We start from the raw sequence: 23,894 nt of genomic DNA, 5'->3' as shown, positions 1-23,894 counted from the left end.
AAAATGTATACATATTCAGCTAAACTCGTCTCAATGTGGTCAAGATCGCTATGCAATATGCAAACATACAGCATGTTATGATTATATGATTATTATGTTAGCTGAATGGTTACTTAAATTACCTGTTTATTAAAACGCAAGCGAGATCAGCATCTCTCTGCAGTCCGAGCTTGTCACGAAGATTTCGCCATCTTTCAAAGGCTTCTCCAAGGTTTACACGTCTCTTGCTTCTTCTACTGTCCCAAAATCTTCTCGGGTCATTTTTTTCACTCTTACGTTTGCGCTTTGTTGAGCTGGCAAAACGTACAGGCAAAGAGTAGTCATGATCCATTATCATACAGACTTTTTTATACGGGGGTTCCCCTTATACTGTCTGTCAGTGTTCCTCTTTGAGTTTGGCAGTTCCGCCGAGTTCCGCAGGAAGCAAGACGCAAACGTGGATATGACGTGAAAGACTGGCGACATAACGGAAATAAAGACACGGTCCGTGTCTTCGAATTAAAATATTAATTTCTCTGGATTTAGAAGTTAATTGGAACTGTCGGGATAATGTAAACACACAACTTTAAAAAATATATAACATAGATATAGTGATCTTTTATATTTTTAATGCTGAAACATTACATATTGTGCCTTTAACTAGCATCAGTTGTATTCTATTGTAAATTAGAAAATCAGGTACTGATAATATGCAGCAATGCCAAAGTCACCAGACAAAGGTTTGCTTAAGTGATAATTGCATTCCACATGGTCACGTGAGCAGTCAGATGGCGGTGACATCTTCCACTGGTTGTGCTGTGTAACAACACAGTGATGAAAGTGGCTGGAATCCCTTTACACTGCCTTGGACACAAAACTCAGTGGAGCCCCCAAACGGGTCCTAAAATAAAAGAAAACGCAGATGAGACCCTGAAGTAGGTGTGAAAGGTCCTTAACAATCTGGAACATGCAGAAAAAGGTACTTTGAAGTGAAGGTTTGCTCTACTGAGCTTAACCTTATTGCAAATGTCTCTTTGTCAGGCTCAGGACAGCATATATTTGTATCAGATGGGAGACTCAGAATATACTCAGACTCAGAGTATATGTTAATGTCCCACTGGATGATGCAGAAACCCAGAACAAGGAGTGTCTGTTGAAAGGTTACATGTATCCCTTTCAGATGAGAAGGAGATTGCAATTTGGTGCTTCTCAAATCCAGTGCTGTGATTGGCTGCTAGCATCAGAGGGGGCACAACAGTGTGGTACACCCTTCTTTCCTTTGCATAAGGCACTTAGGTTTTTATATATATATATATATATATATATATATATATATATATATATATATATATATATATATATATATATATATATATATATATATATATATATATATATATATATATATATATATATATATATATATATATATATGGTGTCTTTAAAATTGTAAATAAATTAAAATTATATTGTCTTTAAAAATGCCTTTGGGAGTTTACTAAACAAATATGGTCCAAACAAGATGGGAAAAGATAGAACTGTCATGCATGCTTTCATTTACCAGATTATGCAATACAAATAACTGTCAGGTTTATAAATGGATTGGATGGATCATTGTAGCCTCCCTTTGTTTTAGCCAATGCTCTTGCATCCAACAAGTCCTAAAGAATAGCTTGTTAGCTTAAACCTTAGGGATTAGTCTCAAGTTGGGTGTAGGGCATAACACTGCCCTGTCCTGTCCTGTCCTGTCCTGTCCTGTCCTGTCCTGTCCTGTCCTGTCCTGTCCTGTCCTGTCCTGTCCTGTCCTGTCCTGTCCTGTCCTGTCCTGTCCTGTCTTGTCCTGTCCTTCCAGCCATTAAGGTGTCTGTCAGTTGTCTTAGAATCCTTGCCTGGTGGTGTTGGACATTTGTTTGTACTAGTTCACAAAGATCCAACCTCAATGTAGCAAACCTTTCTCCACTATTGCACTAAGAGGGGGGCCCTGCCATAAAACCGGGCCCTGGAATGCACTGTTCCGTTCCAGTTAGCCTCTGGTTCTTTCTCATTTATCCCAGTACGCTTCACTCTTGAGAGACAGTTTGTACTGTCATCTCAGGAATACCCGTTTTTGAAATCCTTCTATAAAATGAAAGTATTCCCTTCCAAGATATATATACTCTGCTGTGGTATTCGTTAGAGTTCGGAGAGGTGTTATTAAACAGTAAGTTGATGTTCAAGCATTGATGTATGAGTCTGCCCTCCCTGATCTGTCTGTATCTGACTTTATGAATACCGATTCACAATAATTTCCCTCAGATAAGCTAATCTGTGAACTCTAGTGGAGTAATAAGCAGCTAACTCCCACTCTACAAATCCTGCAACATTTTCAAAAGCTCTCTGATATTCTAAGCTATAAAACTAACCTCACTTTACTTAAAATTTTATTTCAAAAGAGAAGTTCTCCATCCATCCATCCATCCATCCATCCATCCATCCATCCATCCATCCATCCATCCATCCATCCATCCATCCATGTCACAAGAAAGCATAAACTACTAAATATTTAATAGCAATGTTCCTAGAAATGTTCCATCAGAAAAGTTATTTAGTCATGTGTTTGCATTATAACCTCCCAGAATTGTATGACACCTGTTTGGTCTTTCACTTGAACGTATGGAATATGGAATGGAAATGCTGCTTTATTATTATTAAAAAATATAAATTAAATAAATAACTTCACAACCTGGTGCGTTCCACCATTGCAAAATAGATCTTACACTTTGCTGTCTGTCCAAGGCTCTGTCAGAGCTCTAGTGTGTAAGCGCCCTTAGTAGGGGTACAATCACCCAAGGGCATGTGGGTAGTGAAGCAGTGGAGAACAAAGGTGTGTGTTTCCTATAAATATCCCCCAGCTCCACAATCTGTTCACCAGTATTCATAACACATAAACATGGCCCACCCACACCCTCTACCCCCTGCACCTGCACATCCTAGACTTCCCTCAGAGCCCCTGAGGCCCCTAGCTGACAGCCCCTTCTCAAGGTGTATTCCTCTCTCAGTGGGTCATCCCCTTCTTCTTCTTTTTTTTCCGCTCTGTGAATCTCCAGAGCTATTCGGGTAGTTGTTTACTTGGGGTGCCTAGAGCTGGGCAACCGATGTGACTGGTATCACTCACTGGTTGTTAGACAGTTTAGTAAGTCTGCTCAGTGCCATGTTGTAAAATAACTAAGGCCACACATGTGTAACTTGAAAAGCTTTCGGCCTTTTCTTTTCAAGAGGGCAAAGATCGATAGGTCCATGCACCATGCTTTAGTGCTCGGCCTTTAAGCGTCTTTCCTTTTCTCGTTCTGCGAGTCCGATTTTTTTTTTTCTCCACTCCCAGAGAATTGTCAACACCTTGGGTTGATGTCTAAACTTTCTCATATATCAAAATGTCTTATAATTGGCTCCATTTGTGTGTCCCTCTGTCACGATGGCTGCCAAAGACGGTATGTTGTATATGAGTGCAGTTCCATATGTGTTTGATACAGATGTGTTTGATGCCTTCTTTTTTTAAATGTTCTCTCTTTTAGGTCAGAGAGTTGGCTCTCTGACCCACACTTTATCTATCGTCTCTATCTGCAGTTTGAGCTAAGTAATTGCATCCAATCCAGGTCCTTTTAGAGCCTCAGTTGTGAAGGGATGTCATTGAACCAATGAGCTTCTCACAATAGAGTGGCGTTATCGCCTGGCCAGCACTGTTTACAGGATCCTAAGGGAAGCTGAGGAGAGAAAGAACACTTTTATTTCCAGCCTCACCGCTCCTGTATGGCAAATCCTCTCCTCCAAAATGGGTGTCCGTTAAGAAGAGCGGAGAGAGGCTGACGATTCCCAATCACACGCTTGATGGCCAGCGGCCAGCATAGACATAGCTCACCAGTATTTGTATTGCATGAGGTTTGCTGTTGATGTGACGTGAATGTGAATGGGTAATCTAGAATTGCTCATCTCATTCAGGGGGAAATGGGATTTGCTTATGTTTTTAGAGTTCTGTCGTTCGTTCCTTTTTTCTTTAAAATTTCAGATGTTGGAAATAGTTTACAGTGAATAATGTGGTGTGGGATTGTTTATATTTCACTAACAATGAATTTAGTGGTATTAGAGTGCCCCTCCTCTCGGACCTCTTGTTGTCTTCACTTTATCCCGTTTTATTTACTCTTAACGATCCAAATTATTATTATTATTATTATTATTATTATCATCATTTTTTTATCCCCCATCTGCTGGAATCTCTTGTGGCTAGCAGCTTGTTTTAAATCATGTTTTAACCTTAAGGTTTTTAAATATAGAAGCTCTCAGATGATCAAATCAGTCAATAAATCCTTAATTATGAATTGCAAAGTGAGGGATTTCAGGAAAACACATATTAAAATAATAAATGGAGCGAACGTAAAAGGATTTGTTGCCTTGTTTCCCCTCCATCCGATTAGCACCCCATTGATGGTTACTATTAATTATGCTCTGCATAAAATGTATTGTGGATTTACACTCTTGTTGCATTGGAGTTAAGTGATTTTTATTTAGGGATATTAATATTTAACCGTTTTATTTTATTTTATTATTATTATTACTTAACAGTCAATTGTTATTATTAGTCTGTTTTTTTAGCTGTGATTTTTGGATATTATTATTATTATTATTATTATTATTATTATTATTATTATTATTATTATTATGCTATCAAATAATTGCATTGCCAATAATACAGGTTTTCCTTTCTTCAATTTGACTTTTCCTTTAATTAAAATAATCCACAATTTCAGCATTTAACACACCATATTAGTCATAATATAGCAATTGCATTGCTTTATCACCACAAGCATCTTTATGCAGTGTGATCTGAGCTATTTAGTTCTTCTTGAAAGGCCCTTTTGTAGAGATGCAGATATGCTTTTGTCTCTTTGTACTGCTAAAGTAAAAATGGCAAGTATATGTGCCATTACTGTGCTGTCTGTTTTTCATTACCTTTACACATTCTTGAGTGCCAAGGAAGTGCTGGCAGATGTGTAACTATTTTTTTTTTTCTAAACAAACTGAATAGATTTCATTTTCCATTAACTAAATAAAAAAAGCCTCAAAATTGCACTGAAATATATCAGTTCAATGCTTATACAAGTAGCTGCTTGTTTAGAGGTTATTATTGTATATTGAGATCAATAATCCTCAGATGTGCAGTGAGGACATTGTTTTTAGTTTAATTTTTATTTTTTATTTCTTTCTTTATTTTTTAAAGAAGTTTCTCATCTCATCGCTTGTCCAATGACAGGCATGTTTTTATTGGGAAGAGACGTTATTGGAAGAACTACATTTTACCTTCTTAAGTTAATAAGGTAGAATTGGAGAGGGGATAGTTTTTGTATCTGTAACGTCTTTATTTTAAGAGTCTCTTGAGCCTCAAACTCATTACATACCAAATTAAAAGACATAATCTAGCTATACCCTGTTCTGCTTCCTTCTCCCCATCAAACTTTTTTTTTCTTCTTCTTCTTTTTTTTTTTTTTTTTTTGTACAGGATGAATGCAATGAACTAATTGGAGTTTAATGAAAGTTTTCCACTTCCATGCCAATTATCGGTGTACACATGTAAAGTGATGGACCATAGCTTTCATGCATAAACCCCTTTAGGTACCTCCTCATCTCTTTTTCTTTTGCTCACTCACATACTCTTCCCCCGTATCCTATTCATATACATTCACAATTCCTTTTATGGATGCATACATACTGCCCGTTCATCCATACATGAACTCTCTTGTGTAAGTCAAATCCTCACATGCAGGGAGATAAACAGGCAATAATTGTATTGTAAACCACTTAACTGTTGTTCATGTCTGACCTTGTCTTTTGTTATATGCTTTGTTTTCCTTTGTCATTGGATATTATTTGAATCGCAAACGCCTCATGCTACACCAGGGCATCCTGCACCAAAATAAATCTCAATTCATATTGTATCATCTGAGCATCACAGCTACAGCAATGAAATATTGATACGCCTTATCTATAAATCTCACATGGAAATGGTGCCCTCCAACAAATGGCTGACAGTAACGCTGACACCTTGGCATTACAGCTGATGATTTGGTATTTTGCAAAGCGCATCTTCTTTCTTTTTTATGACAAGCAACGTTACTTCATGGCGGTTTATGGCAGGAGGAGACGGGAAGAGCCTTAATGAAATAGTCCTCGTCTGTCCCCTGGCTCTGAGAATGAATATCGCACAGAGCAAAGCAGAACAGAAGGGCAGGGCTCATAGACACTAAACCCTGACTGTAAATCTTTAAGAAGCCAACCAGCAAGGAGTGTGTCTTATTGTGTAATGCCGCAACAATGGGCACTAATGCCGACAAGTCCTTGATCTTTAAATTCACTCATATCTCAGCTCATTTTGTAATGGTATGCAAGTTTCTATATAGCTACAGTTGTTACGGGTTTTGCTGGCCTTGAACAGACTATAGTCTTAAAAAAAAAAAACGCACAAATGGAATGCAAGAACAAACTTTGTGAACTAGCCAATAGCCAAAACATATATATTTTTTTTGTTTTAATTGAGGATGTTATGAATGTTCAAGCACATGCTGTTAGTGTGTGTTATGGAACCACACAGACAGTAGCCATCGTTTAAATAGCCGTGTCCCATAAAGAGTAGCTGTGAATAGGACAGAGACTCTTTTTCAGGATTATCTTTTCCTTTCCTTTTTTTTTTTTTTTTTTTTTTTTTTTCCTTTTTCTTTTGCCCTCCCCTACAGATAATGTGAAATGGGCATGTTCAAGTTATTAATGCGGCAGTACTGGTCCCCTGTAAACAGTGTTATTTTGTTGTTAATCTTACTAATGATATCCCAAAAGGATGCCTGCTTTATTCTGCTTGGGCTTCCAGCAGGGCTCTCTATTAAGAGGAGGAAAGCTGCTTCTGAGACAAACAAATTTATTGCTGAAAAGCAGAAACTGACCCATAACGAGCCTGTACTTTCAGAGGAACATCAAAAGAAATATTAACATTTTCCTCTCATATTAATTTCCACGCGCAGTACCACACACTGTTACCATTCAAACTTTTTTATAGCTATATTAACAGTCAAAATCCTGATTGTACTGGACACCGTGGCATTATCCTATTTATTGTAGTAATTAAACTAAGCAATTATTTTTTTAAGTGCTCACATTGGGAAATAAAGTATCTATTTATAGATTCTCTAGGCTGTGTGGTCCTAAATTACTTTATTTTGTGGTAAACAAGGGGTATGCCCAAGAAATGTCTTTCTGCTGACTTCCTACATAGGCAGCTGCTATCTAAGCGAGTATCCTAATAGAGATGGAACCTCATAAGTGATTGATTATGTCTCCTTGCCCCACGTGTTGCACTCCGCACAGGAGATTTCCCTCACTCAGTTGATTCCAATAGAGTTTGGCATTAGCATGTTGCTTAGCTAATGATCAACCTGTCAGGCACAAAGTGAGGCACTCTAATAGGCTTAAAATGCCTAGCGCATAACTATTGTGTAAAAGGTTTATTTTTTTAAATATTTATTTTTTATTTTTTTATGATTTCAAAAAAAATATTTTAAATTAATGGTTTACTGATTACATTATATACAGTATGTTAATAAGTATTGATTGGATCACAAATATATTTATTGTTTTCACTACTGTTAAAAAATTAAAAATTCCTGTGATAGCAAAGCAGAGTTTTTTAGGAGCCATTGGTCCAGTCTTCAATGTCACGTGATCCTTCAGAAATCATTCTAATATGCTGATTTAGTGCTCAAGTAACATTTCATATTTTTGTATTATATTACATTTTGAAAACGTATTAGGGAGATGTGCTGCCGAATGTTTTTTTGTGTGTGTGTGTGTGTGTGTGTGTGTGTGTGTGTGAGTGTGTGTGTGTGTGTGTGTGTGTGTGTGTGTGTGTGTGTGTGTGTGTGTGTGTGTGTGTGTGTGTGTGTGTGTGTGTGTGTGTGTGTGTGTGTGTGTGTAAACCCTTATTTCTTTTTTCTTTTTTTTCAGGATAGAAAGTTTAAAAGAACAGCATATATTTGAAATCAATTTGTTTTGATCAATGTGTTGCATCATTGCTGAATAAAAGTGTTAATTTAGTTAAAAATAAATAATAAATCAATAAAATAATAATAATAATCGGATACCTTGCTTTTAGAACAGCCTTCAATGATTTTAGCCAGTCTATGATTTCTTCCATGTTACCTCAGAAGGATACTTGCTAGGTTTTGCAACAGAGATTTCTTCATTTGGTCCCTGGTGTTTGTGTTTCATCAGTGGCGAGGCCTGTGAGATGAGTGAGTCAGTGCTGTTATTAGCTGAACTAGAAGCTGGCTTTTTCTCACTCTTGCTACTCCCTCAGCACCAGGTCCAGAGAGGCACGCACCATGCTATCTTACCTATCCATCTCCATCTCCATCTTCTGTCTGCCCACAATTATCTCTCTTTCCCCCTATAAAAATCATTGTAACATGCCATCAGAGTATTTCAAACCAACAGTGTTTTCACTTTTAAAATCAGCCTGACAAGCAGTGTAGTGTCACTGGAAAAGCTTAAACTTGTGCCCTCGCTCGATTTTCTCTCTCTCTCTCTGTTGCTTCTGTTCTCTCGCAAGGCCTGTCCTCAGTGTTAACCTCGGCTTTGTAAGCCTTGATTAGGGGACAGTAAATCCCCAGTTGTGGGTTTCCTCCAGCATGCTACTAATGACACGGTGTCTACCCTTTATATTGTTGTTAGTGCTTTGAGTAGATTTGTAGCTGCTGTCCACTGTCCTCCTATTTGGGCTTTATTGTCGAGTAGGAAAAGTTAAAGCATATGTTAGTAGCACTGACCTCAGGAAATAACAGAGATCGAAGCCTGCAGCTGCTAACCAGACTTTTGCAAGTCACTATAGTACCATTCAAAAGTTTGGGGTTGGTAAGATAAAAAAAAAAAAAAAAGTGTGTTGTCTGTTATGCTCACGAAGGCTTAATTTACAGTATTTGATGAAAAAATACAGTACAAATAGTAATATTGTGAAAAATTATTACAATTTAATAATAAAAAAATATATACATTTTAAAGTGTAATTTATTCCTGTGATGATGGAGATTTCAGCACCATTACTTCAGTCTTCATGTCACATGATCCTTCAGAGATCATTCTAAAATTTAGCCCTGAACCACAAAACCAGTCATAAGGGATGTTTTTATTTTTTTATTTATTTATTTATTGAGATTTATACATCACCTGTAACCTGAATAAATACGCGTTCTATTGAATGGTTTGTTAGAATAGGACAAATCTGGAATCTGAGGGTGCAAACATCTTTAAACAGATCTTTTAAATCTTTAATCATGTCCAAATTAAGTTTAGCGATGCCTATTACTACTATTACTAATAAAATCTTGATATAGTTACAGTAGGGAATTTACCAAATATCTTCAAGGAACATGATCTTTACTTAATAGCTTAGTGATTTTTAGCATGTAACAAACAAAAAATATATACAATTTGACCCATTCAGTATGCTACTGCCACAAATGTACCCATGCAACTAATGACTGGATTTGTGTCCAGGGTCACATATGTTCTCTCTTGGAAACTGTGAGACTTTTTTCAGGATTCAGCATCTATTTGAAAACCATTTTTATAACATTATACATGTGTTTATTATTTATCAATATCATGCATCCTTTCTGAATAAAAGTATTAATGTCTATCAAATAAAACTACTAATGTTTTGTACAGTAGCACATCAACAGTGTGTGTATTATATATTGTGTATATGTTATCTACATTCCTCCCTCCCTCCCCCACCTTTTTAGACTTTATTTGGTATCAATGTAATGATATTTTTGACATCCCTGTATTATACATTATTAAGTAATTGATATATGAGCTGGAGTCTGCACCTGGGTTGCTTACTCATGGCAACCCCCTTGAAGAGTATTTGTCCACTCTAAGACTCATACAAAGCCTCTCATGCCTCTGATGAGTCAGAGCTTTGACCCTCTCAGAGAGACCTTCTTTTGCCATGATCATTCGTACCGTGTGTATCAATAAAGCTAAAGCCATACACCAGTCACAATACGGCGCCACAACTGCATCCACATCCCTACTGATCCCCTAAGACACTGCTGGCGCTTTGAAGTCCAGACTTGAAAGGACTACAGTGAGTGCAGAGAGAGATGGAGAGCCGTAAACAGTGATTATGTAGAGATTAATGAAGCTGAACTCATGCTGACACGACTCAGCCTCAGGACAGCAGCCACAGTCAGCAAACTTCAGCATTACTTCGGTAAACCTGAGCACACCTGGTTTACACCACGGACCAGCCAATACATGCTCGAGTACAAGCCAGATAGAATGTCCATTTGACAAATTATACACTGAGAACATATTAGTCAAACCTAAATGAGTTAGTTAGTTAGTTAGTTAGTTAGTTAGTTAGTTAGTTAGTTAGTTAGTTAGTTGGAGTTCAGCTGCATATTCAAATTCCCCATTCTATTGATTGATGGATTTATTGATTCCTTCTTTTTCAATTTGATATATTTTGTCAGTGCTTTAAATGAGTGATAATTCAAACAAAAGTTGCCTGACTCACCATTCCTATAATGAGCCATGCCTGATTCTTTATCAATATTAAATTTTGCATTCTTTGCCTCGAGTAAAAATGTCACTGATCAAAGTCTTCAAAGTTTAAAAGTTGTTTTAGAAACCCTTTGGCAGTAACTTCAGTGCAGTGTTTAATATATTTTATATACAAAGATTTCTGAGGACTGAATTAGATGCTGGACTTAATATGTTGCTTGTCAAGATGTTGAATTTTAAATTAGAGCACTGGAGTTCATCAAACAGCATGAAGTAGGCAGACAACTACCGCCTACACCGTATAGGAGAAAAATCTAAAACACTTAAAAAATGTAAAAAATTAAAACATAATAAAGCCCAAACTGCACACTGTGGCTCAGTACAATTAGGCATACATTCATAGATTTATTATTTTAAATAAAAATAGTTTCTTGTCTTGGATCAAAATGCAATTATTTCTGTGACCACAAACTAAGCATTGTTTGTTTTTGTTTTTTTTCCCTCTGTCTTCCTTTCTCAGTATCTGCCCAGATCCTGAAAGCCAGCCTGGACACAATGGAGCGGCATATTCAGAGGCTGGAGAACGACATCCAGAACTTCCCCAAGTCTGATGACAAGCAGGATAAGTTTGTTGAAAAAATGTCGATATCCTTTGAGTGCAATTTCTACTTCTACTCTCTTTCATGATAGAAAGTTTAACATGGGCTGGAACGAGGAGCCGAGGTCCCTTTGCCAATAAGAAAAAAAAAAAAAAACTTATTCAGTATTTTGTCTTGTTTTCTAGTTAAAACAAATATTAAGGGGTTCAGAAGTTTGTGGTTGGTAAGATTTTTGAAATTTTTCTCATGCTCACCAAGACTATATTTATTTGAAAAAAATAAAAATAGTGACATTTTATTATTAAACATAAATTATCCTGTGATGGAAAACTGATGGCTGGATTTTCAGTCTCACATAATCCTTAATTTCCCTAAGGCATTTCTGATTATTATCAATGTTGAAAACAGTGGTGCTGTTCAGTATTTTTGTGAAAACATGTTTTTCTTTTCTTACAGAATTATTTGATGAATAGAAAGTTCAAAAGAACAGCATTTATTTGAAATGAAGGAAACATAAATGTACTATATGATTAATTTCCTAATTATGTCTTGATTTACTTTTAAGCATATATATATATATATATATATATATATATATATATATATATATATATATATATATATATATATATATATATATATATATATATATATATATATATATATATAACAAGACATAGTGAGGTTTATAACACGGAAACTAAATCTGCAAATAGAATATATATTTTAAAAAAAAACTAAATATATTTGTTTTCTTGTTTTTAAATAGCTTTAATGTTTAAGTATGGAAAACAAGACAACATACTGGATAGGCTTGGATAGGTTGTCTAAAACTGAGATGTTTATCCGCCTGCTCCTCGTCTCTCAAGCTCTCCGAAGGGAGTTCAGCCTGGGAGCTATTTATACTGCACAACTTTCTCCCCACAGACTCTAATGGAGGGCTTCTTAGCCTTCTATACTTATAACCCCATGCTGATTTCATCTGCTGACCGGCCACGGGGCCCTTCTCTCGCACTTTCTGAGGGCTATCAGCCCTCAAAGCACCTCTCTCATTTCGATAACAGGAACGCAAGTGCTCTAGCCTCAATTCGCATTAAATGCCACACCACTTCTCAGACTCTAAGGAGTAAGGAAGTTAGACAGCTGTTTAACTTTTCCTTTCTGTCATGTGAATGTTTACGCGTGCCAAAACAGAGCTGATGCGAAATCGTGCTTATTTAAGGAGGTTTGACTTTTGTGCCGGTTCTGAGCGCCGGCCTGACTTTTATTTTCGTGCTTAAATTCTGCCATTCCTCAGCGGTGTTATTAACTACGAGTAAGAACCATTAATCAATGACTTATCAAGTCTGAGAGTCTTCCCATATGTTCCCCAAGCACAGGAAAGACAGCAGTTAACCTTATTTTAGCTCTTTGTTCAAGAGCTCAACGTCAAGATTTATGGGGGGCTTACGCGGCACTTTGGGTGGCATAAGAGTAATAGCCCCGGAACGCATTAAAAATCTGCTCCAAGTCAAAGAGGGCTGCTTAGGTTTGTATGATTTAAGAACAATCAGCTTCTCTAGCCTGCAGTGCGGCACAAAAACCTCCGTGGCCTTAGTTAAAGCATTGATTAGCAGGACTCAGGGAGGATTGGAACTCGAGTGAGGGGAAATGGAGACTGCGGCAGCACCGAGGCCTCGCGGCATCCCCGGAGGATTGTAAAAGCCGACCGGGCCCCGAGTGCAAACCTAGATGCATCTCGTCCCTGTCTCACCTGATCTGTCATCAGAGCTGGCACACAGCCCTGACTGAATAGAGTCACGTCCGTTTGATGATTTGAGTGGGGTATTTTAGCAGCAGAGAAAGAAAAGTGAGCGAGAGAGCCGCGGCTGAAAAGGAACGGCTCCACCCTCATTGTGCACCAGTCTCGACTCGTTTTCAGAGGCGTCGGAGCCCGGCCGCAGAGATGCTGACTGACAGCACGTTCAAACACAGCTGCGGCAGCTCTTTTGCGGATGACAGGGCAGACATTGTCACAGAGCTAAAGAAGGCTGAAAGCTGTTTCACTCAACCATTGTGGACAGCAGGCTAGATGTTATAGAGGTTTAGCGATTGAATTTGTGATGGCTGGAGGTGTGTGCGCTTTCTGCTAGATGCACTCCATCGCTTGCCATAGCAACAGGCTTCATGGCCCCCTCTTTAAGAGTTTGACCTCAACATGACCTTTTGACAAACGACTACTGTGTGAAGATGCTATTTTAGAGTGGTAAAACAGGAAGTGTTTTAAAAACATTCACTTTTTAGCTTGACTGTTTAGCTTCAGGGCTTGTTTAAACGGCGTGGGCAAGGGAATTTGTGTGACTAAGGAAAAATACAGATGTTACCTTGTTAACAGTGTTTTTGTTGCCTGTAGATACTCGTCCAAATCACTACTCCAGATGGGCACTGTCAGTATTTTCAGATTTCTTCCTTTTTTTATGAACTGTAGCCTTGAGATCCATGTGATTTAATCTACCCTGAAATCACACTATTCTTCTTTTTTTTTATTCTCTCCTGCTCCAGGGAGAACCAGCACAATACAATTGTGGCGTTTCATATGCAGAACATTTGTTTTGTTTTTTGTTTTTCAGTTTTCATGGCAGCTCAAACTGCAGATTTAGAGCCCTGCCAGCGAGATAGGAGGAGAGAATGAACTAGTACCAAATTTTATGAGGATAAAAAGGCTTTAACTAGAGGGAGGCTGTGAGAAAGAGCGGTAGAGGAATTTTGCCTAGGTAGGAGTCAGCTTCTTTTTTTTTTTTTTTGATGTAATAATAGCAGTACACATTTCACACCCCTCTGAAATTGTGGAGGTGACATTTCGCAATATTAAAAAATCTCACCAAATATGGGAATATCATATTAGATTCACATTAAGGTGCTTAAGATTCTGGAACAAATATGCATTTATTAGCTTACATGGCGATGCACTGTTGATATATTGATCCATTAAATAGAAATGATTGTGGCAGCAAATCATGGCCGGTTTGAAAATGCACTGAGCATGCTGTTGCAAGAGAGAAATAAACTCTTGATATGCATATCGGTTAGTTTTTTAGAGTCAAATAAAGGAATTTACTTTTATTACCGACTGCTCAATATTCCCTTTTGCAATATGAACATGTATTTGCAATAGTATGTTTGTCTGAAGTATTAGGTAAGCTATGGGAGACTAGTTGTAGATGCATAATGGGTATTTAGAAAAAAATATATGGACTCCCACTAATTCATATACATTATTTAAACCATCATTAGTAATGAAGTTCTCTATGCATCATAATTCCCATAACCTATCCACACTGTTTGTTTGTTTTTTGCTTTTATTTCTCTGTATTTCGTGTTTTTCAATTTATGCATTTACACATGCTTTAGAGGATATTATGTGTTGTTTGAATTCCTGGAATATCATCATAAAGGCATTCCCAGTCTGCATAGGGAGTTTTTTATTACATAAATGCATTTCATATGTACAAGATACAGCAGCATACATTAAAACCGTATAGTTATACAGTCCTCTGCTTTAAACGGATCTCAATAACTGGTAAAATGCTTGCTGAGTGTGCTCAGATGCACACTTATTGGTAGGAATACTTTATTTTTTCCACCATAACTGTAATGTATGCAAATGACTGAGTAGGATGTTTGTTCAGCAGTTTAGTGATATCTATCTATCTATCAGAAAATAATGGCACCCCGCAAAGGCTTTCAAATGAACTAGCGGCCCCATGAGAGCTGTAACTCAATGGAGGGACAGTGTTGGCGGTGGCCTGCCTGGGGACTGGGCCTACTGGGAACTTAATGGAGAGCGGAAGGCTTGCAGCAGCGTTCGGCATCCGTACTGAATATTGACAGATGAGGGGGGCTGTCTAATAGATCTTGTACTGCTATAATTTGGTGTGCTAGTATTTAACTTAACCTTTGTTCTCGCTCTAGGGACAGAAAAACACCAATCAGCTGGCCAATTTCTACCTGTAATGACAGCACATGCAAAGACGTTAATACAGTGACGTGTGAAGGCAAATTCTCCAAATTCTGATTAGATGAGCCATGTTTGAAACCATTAAATGCTGATAAATGCTCTTGTGACCACATATTCTTTCAGCCTTCAGTTGAGATAATGGTATATAAAGCTGGTTGTTTCATATTAACCATGTGAATATGTGTATAAAGTCCACAGCTTTCCTTTTCACCTGCCAAGCCATAAACATCCCATTCAGAAGAGAGGGTGCAGTTTGTTTAAAGACTCCCCGAAGCTTTGCACTTTATTGTGGCTCTCTTTAAAATGCCTGTAAAACAAATCATCTCTCATAGCTGTGGAGTACAATGTCTTTTTTAGACTGAGGAAATCACCCACTGAGGCAAGTGCTAAAGAAGTCAGGATGGTCATTCTATAGGAAATGTGTGATTTACTTGTTTTCTTAACCTCTGTTTTCACTGGAACATGCATTCGGCTGACCTGGACTCGGCAGGATAAACAAACATTATTCAAGAGAGAAATATCAGAGGCCATTGTTCTATTGTGCACTGTGTATTTCTTGCTGAAAGACTGGTTTCCATCCTGGTTTTAAAGTGTCAGCCAATGCTCAGTTGGGCAGCATAACACTTGATTTCCAGCATAGCACCTTTTACGCATTGTATTATGGCACACAATATTGCTTTGTGTTTTAATACCTACTGTGGAAAAGCAGTAGCTTTGGGCAGCGATGTTTGATAGGTTGAGAGGAGCAGAAATACACTAAGTGCTACAGGAGAACATTTCATCTGCCAGTCATAGGGTTCCTTAGAAAGCTTGGCTCGTGCGACTTTCCCCACATCGGAGCATTACAGATTGCTCTCGAAGATCATGCAAATCGAGGTGAGGAATGATCAACGACGATTATTATTTTACCTTTGGGTACAGAGTATCTAATGAATTGATGAAGATGTGTTTGCGGCAGTCTGCACAGTGTTTCCAGCTCCTCTCTGTGTATATGTCTCTGCTTAGTCTCAAACCTCTGTTAATTATGGAATTAGGTCACGGGAGTGTGGTGGCATCCTGCGCTGGCGATGTTTACCTCATAATAACTCTGTGTCTGCATCTAGTTCTAAAGATATTTGGTTGAAATAATAGAGAGAATGAATCGCAATTTGCATCTCAGCTCTTTCATTTCTTGATATAGAGCCGGACCGAAGTAAACGTGAAAAGGATGATTGATTCAGGCCATATCTTTTACCTCCTTTCCACTGGCTTTTTTGTTTATTCCGGGTCTGTATTGTCTACAGGGGACAGCATTGTTCGACAACAATGGCTAACTTTAATTCACCGCGTGTCACAGGAGACGTTAAGATTTTAATTAACAAATTCTAATTGGTCCTGAACAGAATAAACAAAAGCGAGCCCAAATAATAATTGCAATTCCAGTAATGATAGTCATAAAGAAAGCAAAGGCCGAAGTCTGAGCACAAAACCGGCTTGGCGCTCGTGTCTGTGATTATATTGCCGGCGTGCACAGATTTGTGTTTATTGGGAAATGGCATCCAAACCATGTGTTTTGTGTGATAGGATTTTGCATATGCTAATGCACTTGATTGCTTTGATGTGTGGCTGGGTGGGGTAGTCTCAGCACGAACGAGAGAGGCTCGATTACTGCTTCTTCAAATCCCGTCCTCAAAGCTTTCGCCATTCAGTGCGGCCCTCTGTGCTTTAGGGAGGAGGCTGTGTTTGTAAAGCCATGATTAGAAGGGTATTTAATGGAACATCAGTGCCACTGATGCAGAATGATGCTGATTGTTAAAGTGCTGTTTTGCTAAGGCCATTTGTGGTATTATTGCTGTGTTTAATTGATTGAACTGACATTTGGGATGGTGTTTTATAATTGGAACCCATAGGTGGGGGGTGGAATACTAATACAAATATTACCAATAAACTGTCAATGATTCAATTTTGCTAGCAGGAGAGAGCGTAAAAATACATGTTCACACTTGTCATGTTTGGTTCAATTAAAACGAACCCTGGTGCGATCGCTCGTATATTGCGGTTCATTTGAACATATGTGAACGCTGCCATCCGTGCTGGTGCGCACGAAACAAGCGGTTTGAGACTGCTAAAAAGATGGGTCTCGGTCCACTTCCAAATGAACTCTGGTGCGGTTCGATTGATAAATGAACGCAACACGGACCAAAGACATGTAAACGAACCAAAAAACAGACGTAATGTCACAAGATGCGACCCATAGTCAGCTGATTTGACTACGTGGAAAGATCGGTGTATCCAAAATGATTAACATTAACGTTACAGGGCAAACGTTGAGCAGCGAGGAAGTGCCTCATCAATATTTGGTCCAACGAGCATGTTTCGAAAAAGCTAGAAAAAATGCACAAAAAGCATACCCTAGGGATGCACCGAATGTTCGGCAACCGAAATTATATAAGTAAAAAGGCCGAATAATTTTTGCTGTACAATGACGTTTTTAATGACGCGATCAAATAGTAACCCACGTAGAGTGAGAGGCGGGCGCTTTATGCAGTAAGCATGTCAGCAGTGTGGAAGCACTGTTTAGTGCTGCATCTCATGTCATCGATGAAAAGAGGAACCGACTTTCATTTGAGAAAGCAGAGAAGCTACTTTTCATAAAGAAGAACCTGCCACTTTTCCTGAAGAAGTAGGCTAAGTAGGCTTATGTCTAGGACAGTTATTTTTTTGTGTGTGGGTTCATCCACCTTTTTTGCACTATTCAATGCACATTTGGGGTTTTAGACATACAGAGTGTATTTTTATTTGATTTATTTCTCTGAAAAGCAACACAAAATAGTAAAAAGCTAATTTTTACTATTTAATTATTGTAATGGTAAAAAAAATGGCCGAAAAAATGCGAAACACCGCGTTCGGTATTCGGCCTTCGGCCAAGCATCTCATTATTATTCGGTTTCGGCTTGGGCCAAGAATTTCATTTCGGTGCATCCCTAGCATACCTGGTTCTTCTTGTCAAAGGACCTGTGTTGCCCATCAGTCGGTACAAACGACAGAACTGCCGTCTCTTTTCTGCATACAACGAATGAAATCCTGGTGCTGTTTTGAATGATTTGAACATTTTATGAGCTCTTTATGAGTTCTCAGCGGGTAAAAATAATGCCTTATGTACACGCATAAAATTATCGCGTTTAAATACACAGCATTGTTTTGAATGTTCGATAAGCAAGCTCCTACGTCAAGCCGGCCAATCAGGTTGTGACCGTCTCCCTATGCCTTTGGTTCGATAACTTTAGGTTCGCAGTTAAAAAATCCCAGTGTGAACGTTAAACGGACCAGGACTATATGTTTTGTTTTTGTTTTTTGGTCAGGACGAAACAAACCAAACTAACCGAAATACAAGGGTTCCTTAGAGTTTTGGACTATATCTGCCAGGTGCCCCTTTTATATATTAGTGTTGTGTATTCTTTGTAAACCAACAGGCTCCCAGCAGTGGCTGAGTATGGTACTCATTTACCGAACAACAGCATAGTCCACTCAAGTTGTGGCCCCATCTTCATCAGACACTCTGCCTTGCTCATATCACAATCTCGAAAGAAAGGCCAAACAGTTGAAATCATCCGCTCCATGCTTTTGCTGTCGTCACTCACAAGTGTTCTGTTGGGCCTCACCCTCCAGAGACGTATATCAGCTCTGCACTCTCCTCTAATGAAAATGACACTTTGAAAGAGATCGAGCATATTTCTGCTATCGTATTTCATAAATCAAATTTCCGTGATTGCCTGACCTGATTTTTTGTAGTTGTTCGGTCTCAGTCAGTCATGGAAACGTCTCTATCCGAGTTATCATTATGTGTGCGAATTCTCTGGAAATTCCACAATCAGTGTCTCGTTAGGGGGGTGGGGGGATCTGGGACTGATTTGGCAGGTCCATTAACCCAGAGCTCAGGGCTGATACGGCCACTAAAACTGAGGCTGACAGGCATACTACTCCCTGGGTGGAGGTGAAAGCCTTCAGCCAACTCTCTCTCCCATTTCTTCTGCTGTATGTAACTCATCATCTCTAGAAAATAGGAAGCAGGAGGTATGTGTAGATTTACATGCGAATCATCATCCAATTCCATCCGAAAGGTGGTGATCTGTATTAGGCTACATTCCATTTCATGCTTGGCATATTAGGTGTGCAGAAAGATGACGAGAAAAATAAGGGCCAATCCCACTGAAGGGCTCTCAAAGTGGCATGTGGTCGCCACATTCTCCTGGAGAAATGTCTTTTCAGAGTCATAAATGACAGGATTTGCCACTGTATATTCTTCCAGTCCATCAGTTTTTGAATTACACTTTAGCTGCTGCATTCCCGGTGTCAGAAATCAGTCCTACTGGAACATGATTAATCAAAAAACACATTTTAGTCTGATGTCAGTATGACTTCACATATCAAATAAGAAATCTGAGCCAGTCATATTCGGTTCTAACGACACAATCTAATGGCAGTCATGTTTTATATAAAAATGTGTCCTTTATAGCATTCTATCTGGATCATTTGGTTCTTTTCTCATTTCTCTTATTAGTCCTCTAATACCAGTTAAATGGCCAGTTAAACGCTTCAGTAAATGAGCGACACAAACATAATTTATGCTCTTTCATATTGTGTGTCCTTGTCGGAGGTGGGTAGAGTAACCAAAATCTGTACTCAAATAAAAAATCTACTGAAGACAAAGTAAAACTAATAATGTTAATAATTACATGAGTAAGAGTAAAACGTATCCAACGATAAGACTACTCAAGTAGCGAGTTACTTCAGATCGGACTCAGAACAAGCAAGATGGTGATGATGAAGTCAATTATGCATGCATTACAATATTACAATTACAATAATTATATTTTGTCCAAGCATGATAGATGGCGTATCAAATCTTGTAGAAATAAATGAATATGCCATCTTTTTGTTAGTAGTTAATATGACAATAAAAAATTAATACTATTATACTGTAACAATATTAGATCTTTGCAATGTGAACATATTATCCTATAGCGCTACATTTTGAATATAAGACAAGTTACACCATCTCTTTTTTAGTAGTTAATGACAATAATAAAAAAATACTATACCATAACATTATTAGATCATGGGGTCCCACTTTATATTAAGTGGCTTTATCTACTTAGGGATGAGTTTGAATGTATGGGTAGGTTTAAGGATGGGTAGAAAGGGAAGGGAATGGTTAACAGTGTCATTTTAGATGTAATTACAGAAATTCATTATAGCTGTAATTACATGCAGGTACTTTTTTTAATAAGCACAATGTAAAAAACATGTATTTACACAATAATTGCATTGTATCAATTGTTAAATGTCGGTACATAGCAGTTAAAGATGCTTAATATAAAGTGGGACCGATCTTTGCAATCTGAACATAATAGCACTACATTTGGAATATAAGACAATGTAAAATAAATATAAGTATATTGCATGTATTTTTCGATCTGCAAGCATATGTAACTGTGTCTAAGCAATTGTGTTTCTTGTCAAGAAACACCCGCTTGGCGGGCATTCATTTCATACTTTGTGAACAATGCATATATACATTTTATATAGATATTTATTTTTCTTACTACATTTAATAGATGTATTTTGAATTTAATGTATTTAATTGGAATCCTGCATCAATTTAACAACCTCAATTACATACAAATTCAAGAACTCAAAAAGCATTCTATATTCAATCCGGCATGGTATACAACTACTTGACCAGGAAACTGTTTGTCAGTATTTAAATAAAAAAATAAAAAAATAATAATTTGAAATTATCAGTAAACCATGGCAATAATTGGCTCTTTTGACTGGAAGGTGGGGCTTTCATATCTATAACAGCTTGAATATTACATTTTTTCCTGTTCAGTTTGTCCCTTCTCCTCCTCCTGTCTCTGATTTGTAGGGACATTAGGTTTCCCTGTTCTCCCTCAGGAACAAAGAAATAGTCCTAGAGCGATACACCACCACCCTGGACTTTCGTCACAGAGAGAGGGAAAAATAGCACATCTAGTTAGCATACTTGAATGCACTCATTCTGAAAGGGAGACAGACAAAGAGAGAGATAGAGACAGAGAGCATGTCCCTGTTGTCTTGAGGGTTTTGGCGAAGATCCACAGAGAGCACTCATCCTCTGGAACTTTCTGCTTTTGCTCCAGTCAGTACTTCATTATAACCCCTGAAGACTCTGGCTTAAAGCCGGGTAATAGACGCAGAGCTTCTTCTACTCATTTGTCATGGGCCCGTGGGTTTGATGCAAAGCACTCAGCACTTGTTGCTCCTTGTTAATCCCACTGTAGACACCGACTCACTCTTCTGCGCTTTTCCAACTCGCTCGCCGTCATGGCTCGTAATTTCACTTTCATTTGATGTTTTAATGGAAATCCCAGCTCCTCTTCGCTGAATTGCACCATTGTCACCAAATTACTTTATCAAATGAAAATTGGGAGGGGGGAGTTCTGTACTGTACTGTTATTCGATTCAAAAGAGACATCTGCTTACAGATTGTTTTAGGACAAGGTGTCACGAAGGAGAATCAGAGCTGTGCATTGGGTGTGCTCTATGGAAGTATCATGTTTCCATAAACGATAAAGAAATGATAAACACGGCCTTTGAGAGCCTCCTCTGTGCGAACTCTCTTTATTTCCGTCTGCCGTAATGAGCGTTATCACCATATCTCAGCAGAAATGACTGTAAGACACTTATATAACAACTGATGCCTCAGTGATTTCGTAAATGTAAAGTTGAAGTGTACTTAGTCCACACTGAAGATATATGGGGTTGGACGTTTGCCGGTTATTATTCCACTTCACACTGTGAAATTTTCACCACTGCTACTATTTATTGTTTTTTAGTGCCAGTAAGAAGTCTGAGGCTGAATATAAAGCACCTAGGTGTGTGGACTGATGATGTCCCACCAGATCAGTGTTGGACCATATTATAAATCAAATTACAGACCCCACTGGATAAAAATTGGGCTTTTAGGGCATTTTTACACTTCCTGTTTAAATCATAAAAATAAAAAAATGAACACCAAGTAAATTAAATAGCTTAACACAATCTTGAAAAAATAAGCAGCATTCTCTGCTCTCAAAAGCTGGGGGGCATGTCCAATGTCTGCGCTGAAACCACACCCCCTCACGGGAAAGCTGCCGTAAGCACACAGAACAACACTCACATACAGCTCCCAGTTGTCTCCGATCAATGTTTTTAATACTGTCCGTTGTAAAGTTACTGCAGAGGCAGGTGTTTGTGGTGATCCTCAGCTCTCCATCAAGGTAGCTGTTCACAAAATTAACCCACCTCTTCTAGATATCATCGTTTTGTTTTGTTAGCAGTTTTTTATTATTATTATTATTATTATTATTATTATTATTATTATTATTATTATTATTATTATTATTGTATGTTGTAGTAACTAATGGTATTGACAGTAACTCACGATCGAGTGGGTGAACAGATTCAAATGTGCTCTTGTTATGATCATGTTAGGGGAGGGGCCAGGCTCAGTTGCTCCAGTGCATCATCGACAGTCATGATAGTGTTGAGGGAGGCGCCATATGCACAGTGGCTCACAAATCATTTTTTAGTACAGCAATGCTGGACAACAGTTTAACGTTCTAACGGTCTTTGTAACGTGTTCCAGCAATACATTTCTAACATTTATAATCTGTTTAGAAACAAATCTTAGAACTGCCTTTACAGGGACTTAAAGTTTTGTTTTGTAGAAAGCCTTTCTTTAAAGTGAATTTTGTTTTGTATAAACTGTATCTTAATTTTATTTTATTTAATGTTTCATCAGACAATTGCCTGGATTTAATAAATAAGAAGCAAATATTGCAGACAGTAGTCTATAATCATGACATTGCATGGCACGTCTCATAAATTAATCAAAACTCAAATTTATATTTGAGAATTGTGTGCATTGGATAGTTTACAAAAAAATGCCACTGAAATGACTGAGAAAAAAAGTCACAATCAACCTGAAGTCACACTATACTCCTTCACAATTGCATTGCATTTTGTTGTTTTAAATTCCAAATATTTTACTTATAACATTCACCTTTACCAGTTATTCAGTTATTTGTATTTACTGAATAGTGTTCAATGTCACAATATTTCTGCTTTTTTTAAGCATGAGACTTCTATCAAAAGCATTAAAAATAGTAGTCAAATCTTATTTTTAGCTATGTTCCACAGCTCCTTCAGTCACATATCTGACTCAAACACTCATCATTATGCCGCTTATTGTGGGTTCTGTTGTCTCCTCAGGTGTAAATAACATCATTATTCATGATCATTCACACCCTTTCACATATAGCCTTTATAAAGAAATGTGTCTTACAAAATTTAAATCAATATATTGTTTTATGTTAATGTGCAGGCACAATGATTCTTACATTATTCAAAAAACATGCATAAATGCTATTTTCTCAAAAATACAAGCATGTACATACACGTTGCTTACATTGTAGCCCAGTTTGAGCTGAATATAGCTTATTGACACTTTTGCCATTAATGTGTTTATAAGCATTTGAAAAAAGCACAAATGTTAGAACATTTAATAACTTCTAAAGGGCCCCAAAACAGCTCAGACTCCAGGGGGTTAAACATCAACATGAAACAAAATATGTTTAAATGGCTGCAACAAGTAGCCTATTGAACACAAAATGTTTGACTGGTATTATATTTATAGCATCTGAGCAGAATTATTATTTATTTATTTTATTTAT

At 37.7% G+C, this 23,894-nt stretch overlaps 1 protein-coding gene across 7 annotated transcripts in view; it reads left to right on the top strand.

Moving 5' to 3' along the window:
- The window catches only part of diaph2 (diaphanous-related formin 2), a 475,685-nt gene that overhangs the window by 339,981 nt on the left and 111,810 nt on the right, over window positions 1-23,894 (top strand). For all 7 annotated transcript variants that reach the window (XM_067457381.1, XM_067457382.1, XM_067457379.1 and 4 more), the window contains one exon: window positions 11,084-11,208. In XM_067457381.1, coding sequence (XP_067313482.1) covers window positions 11,084-11,208 — 125 coding nt within the window. The remainder of the gene's footprint in view (window positions 1-11,083; window positions 11,209-23,894) is intronic.

The sequence above is a fragment of the Pseudorasbora parva genome, chromosome 11 (genome assembly GCF_024679245.1).
Source record: "Pseudorasbora parva isolate DD20220531a chromosome 11, ASM2467924v1, whole genome shotgun sequence".
Taxonomy (NCBI): domain Eukaryota; kingdom Metazoa; phylum Chordata; class Actinopteri; order Cypriniformes; family Gobionidae; genus Pseudorasbora; species Pseudorasbora parva.
Note: the sequence above shows the minus strand (reverse complement) of the source record. Positions and strands in the feature narration are given on the sequence as shown.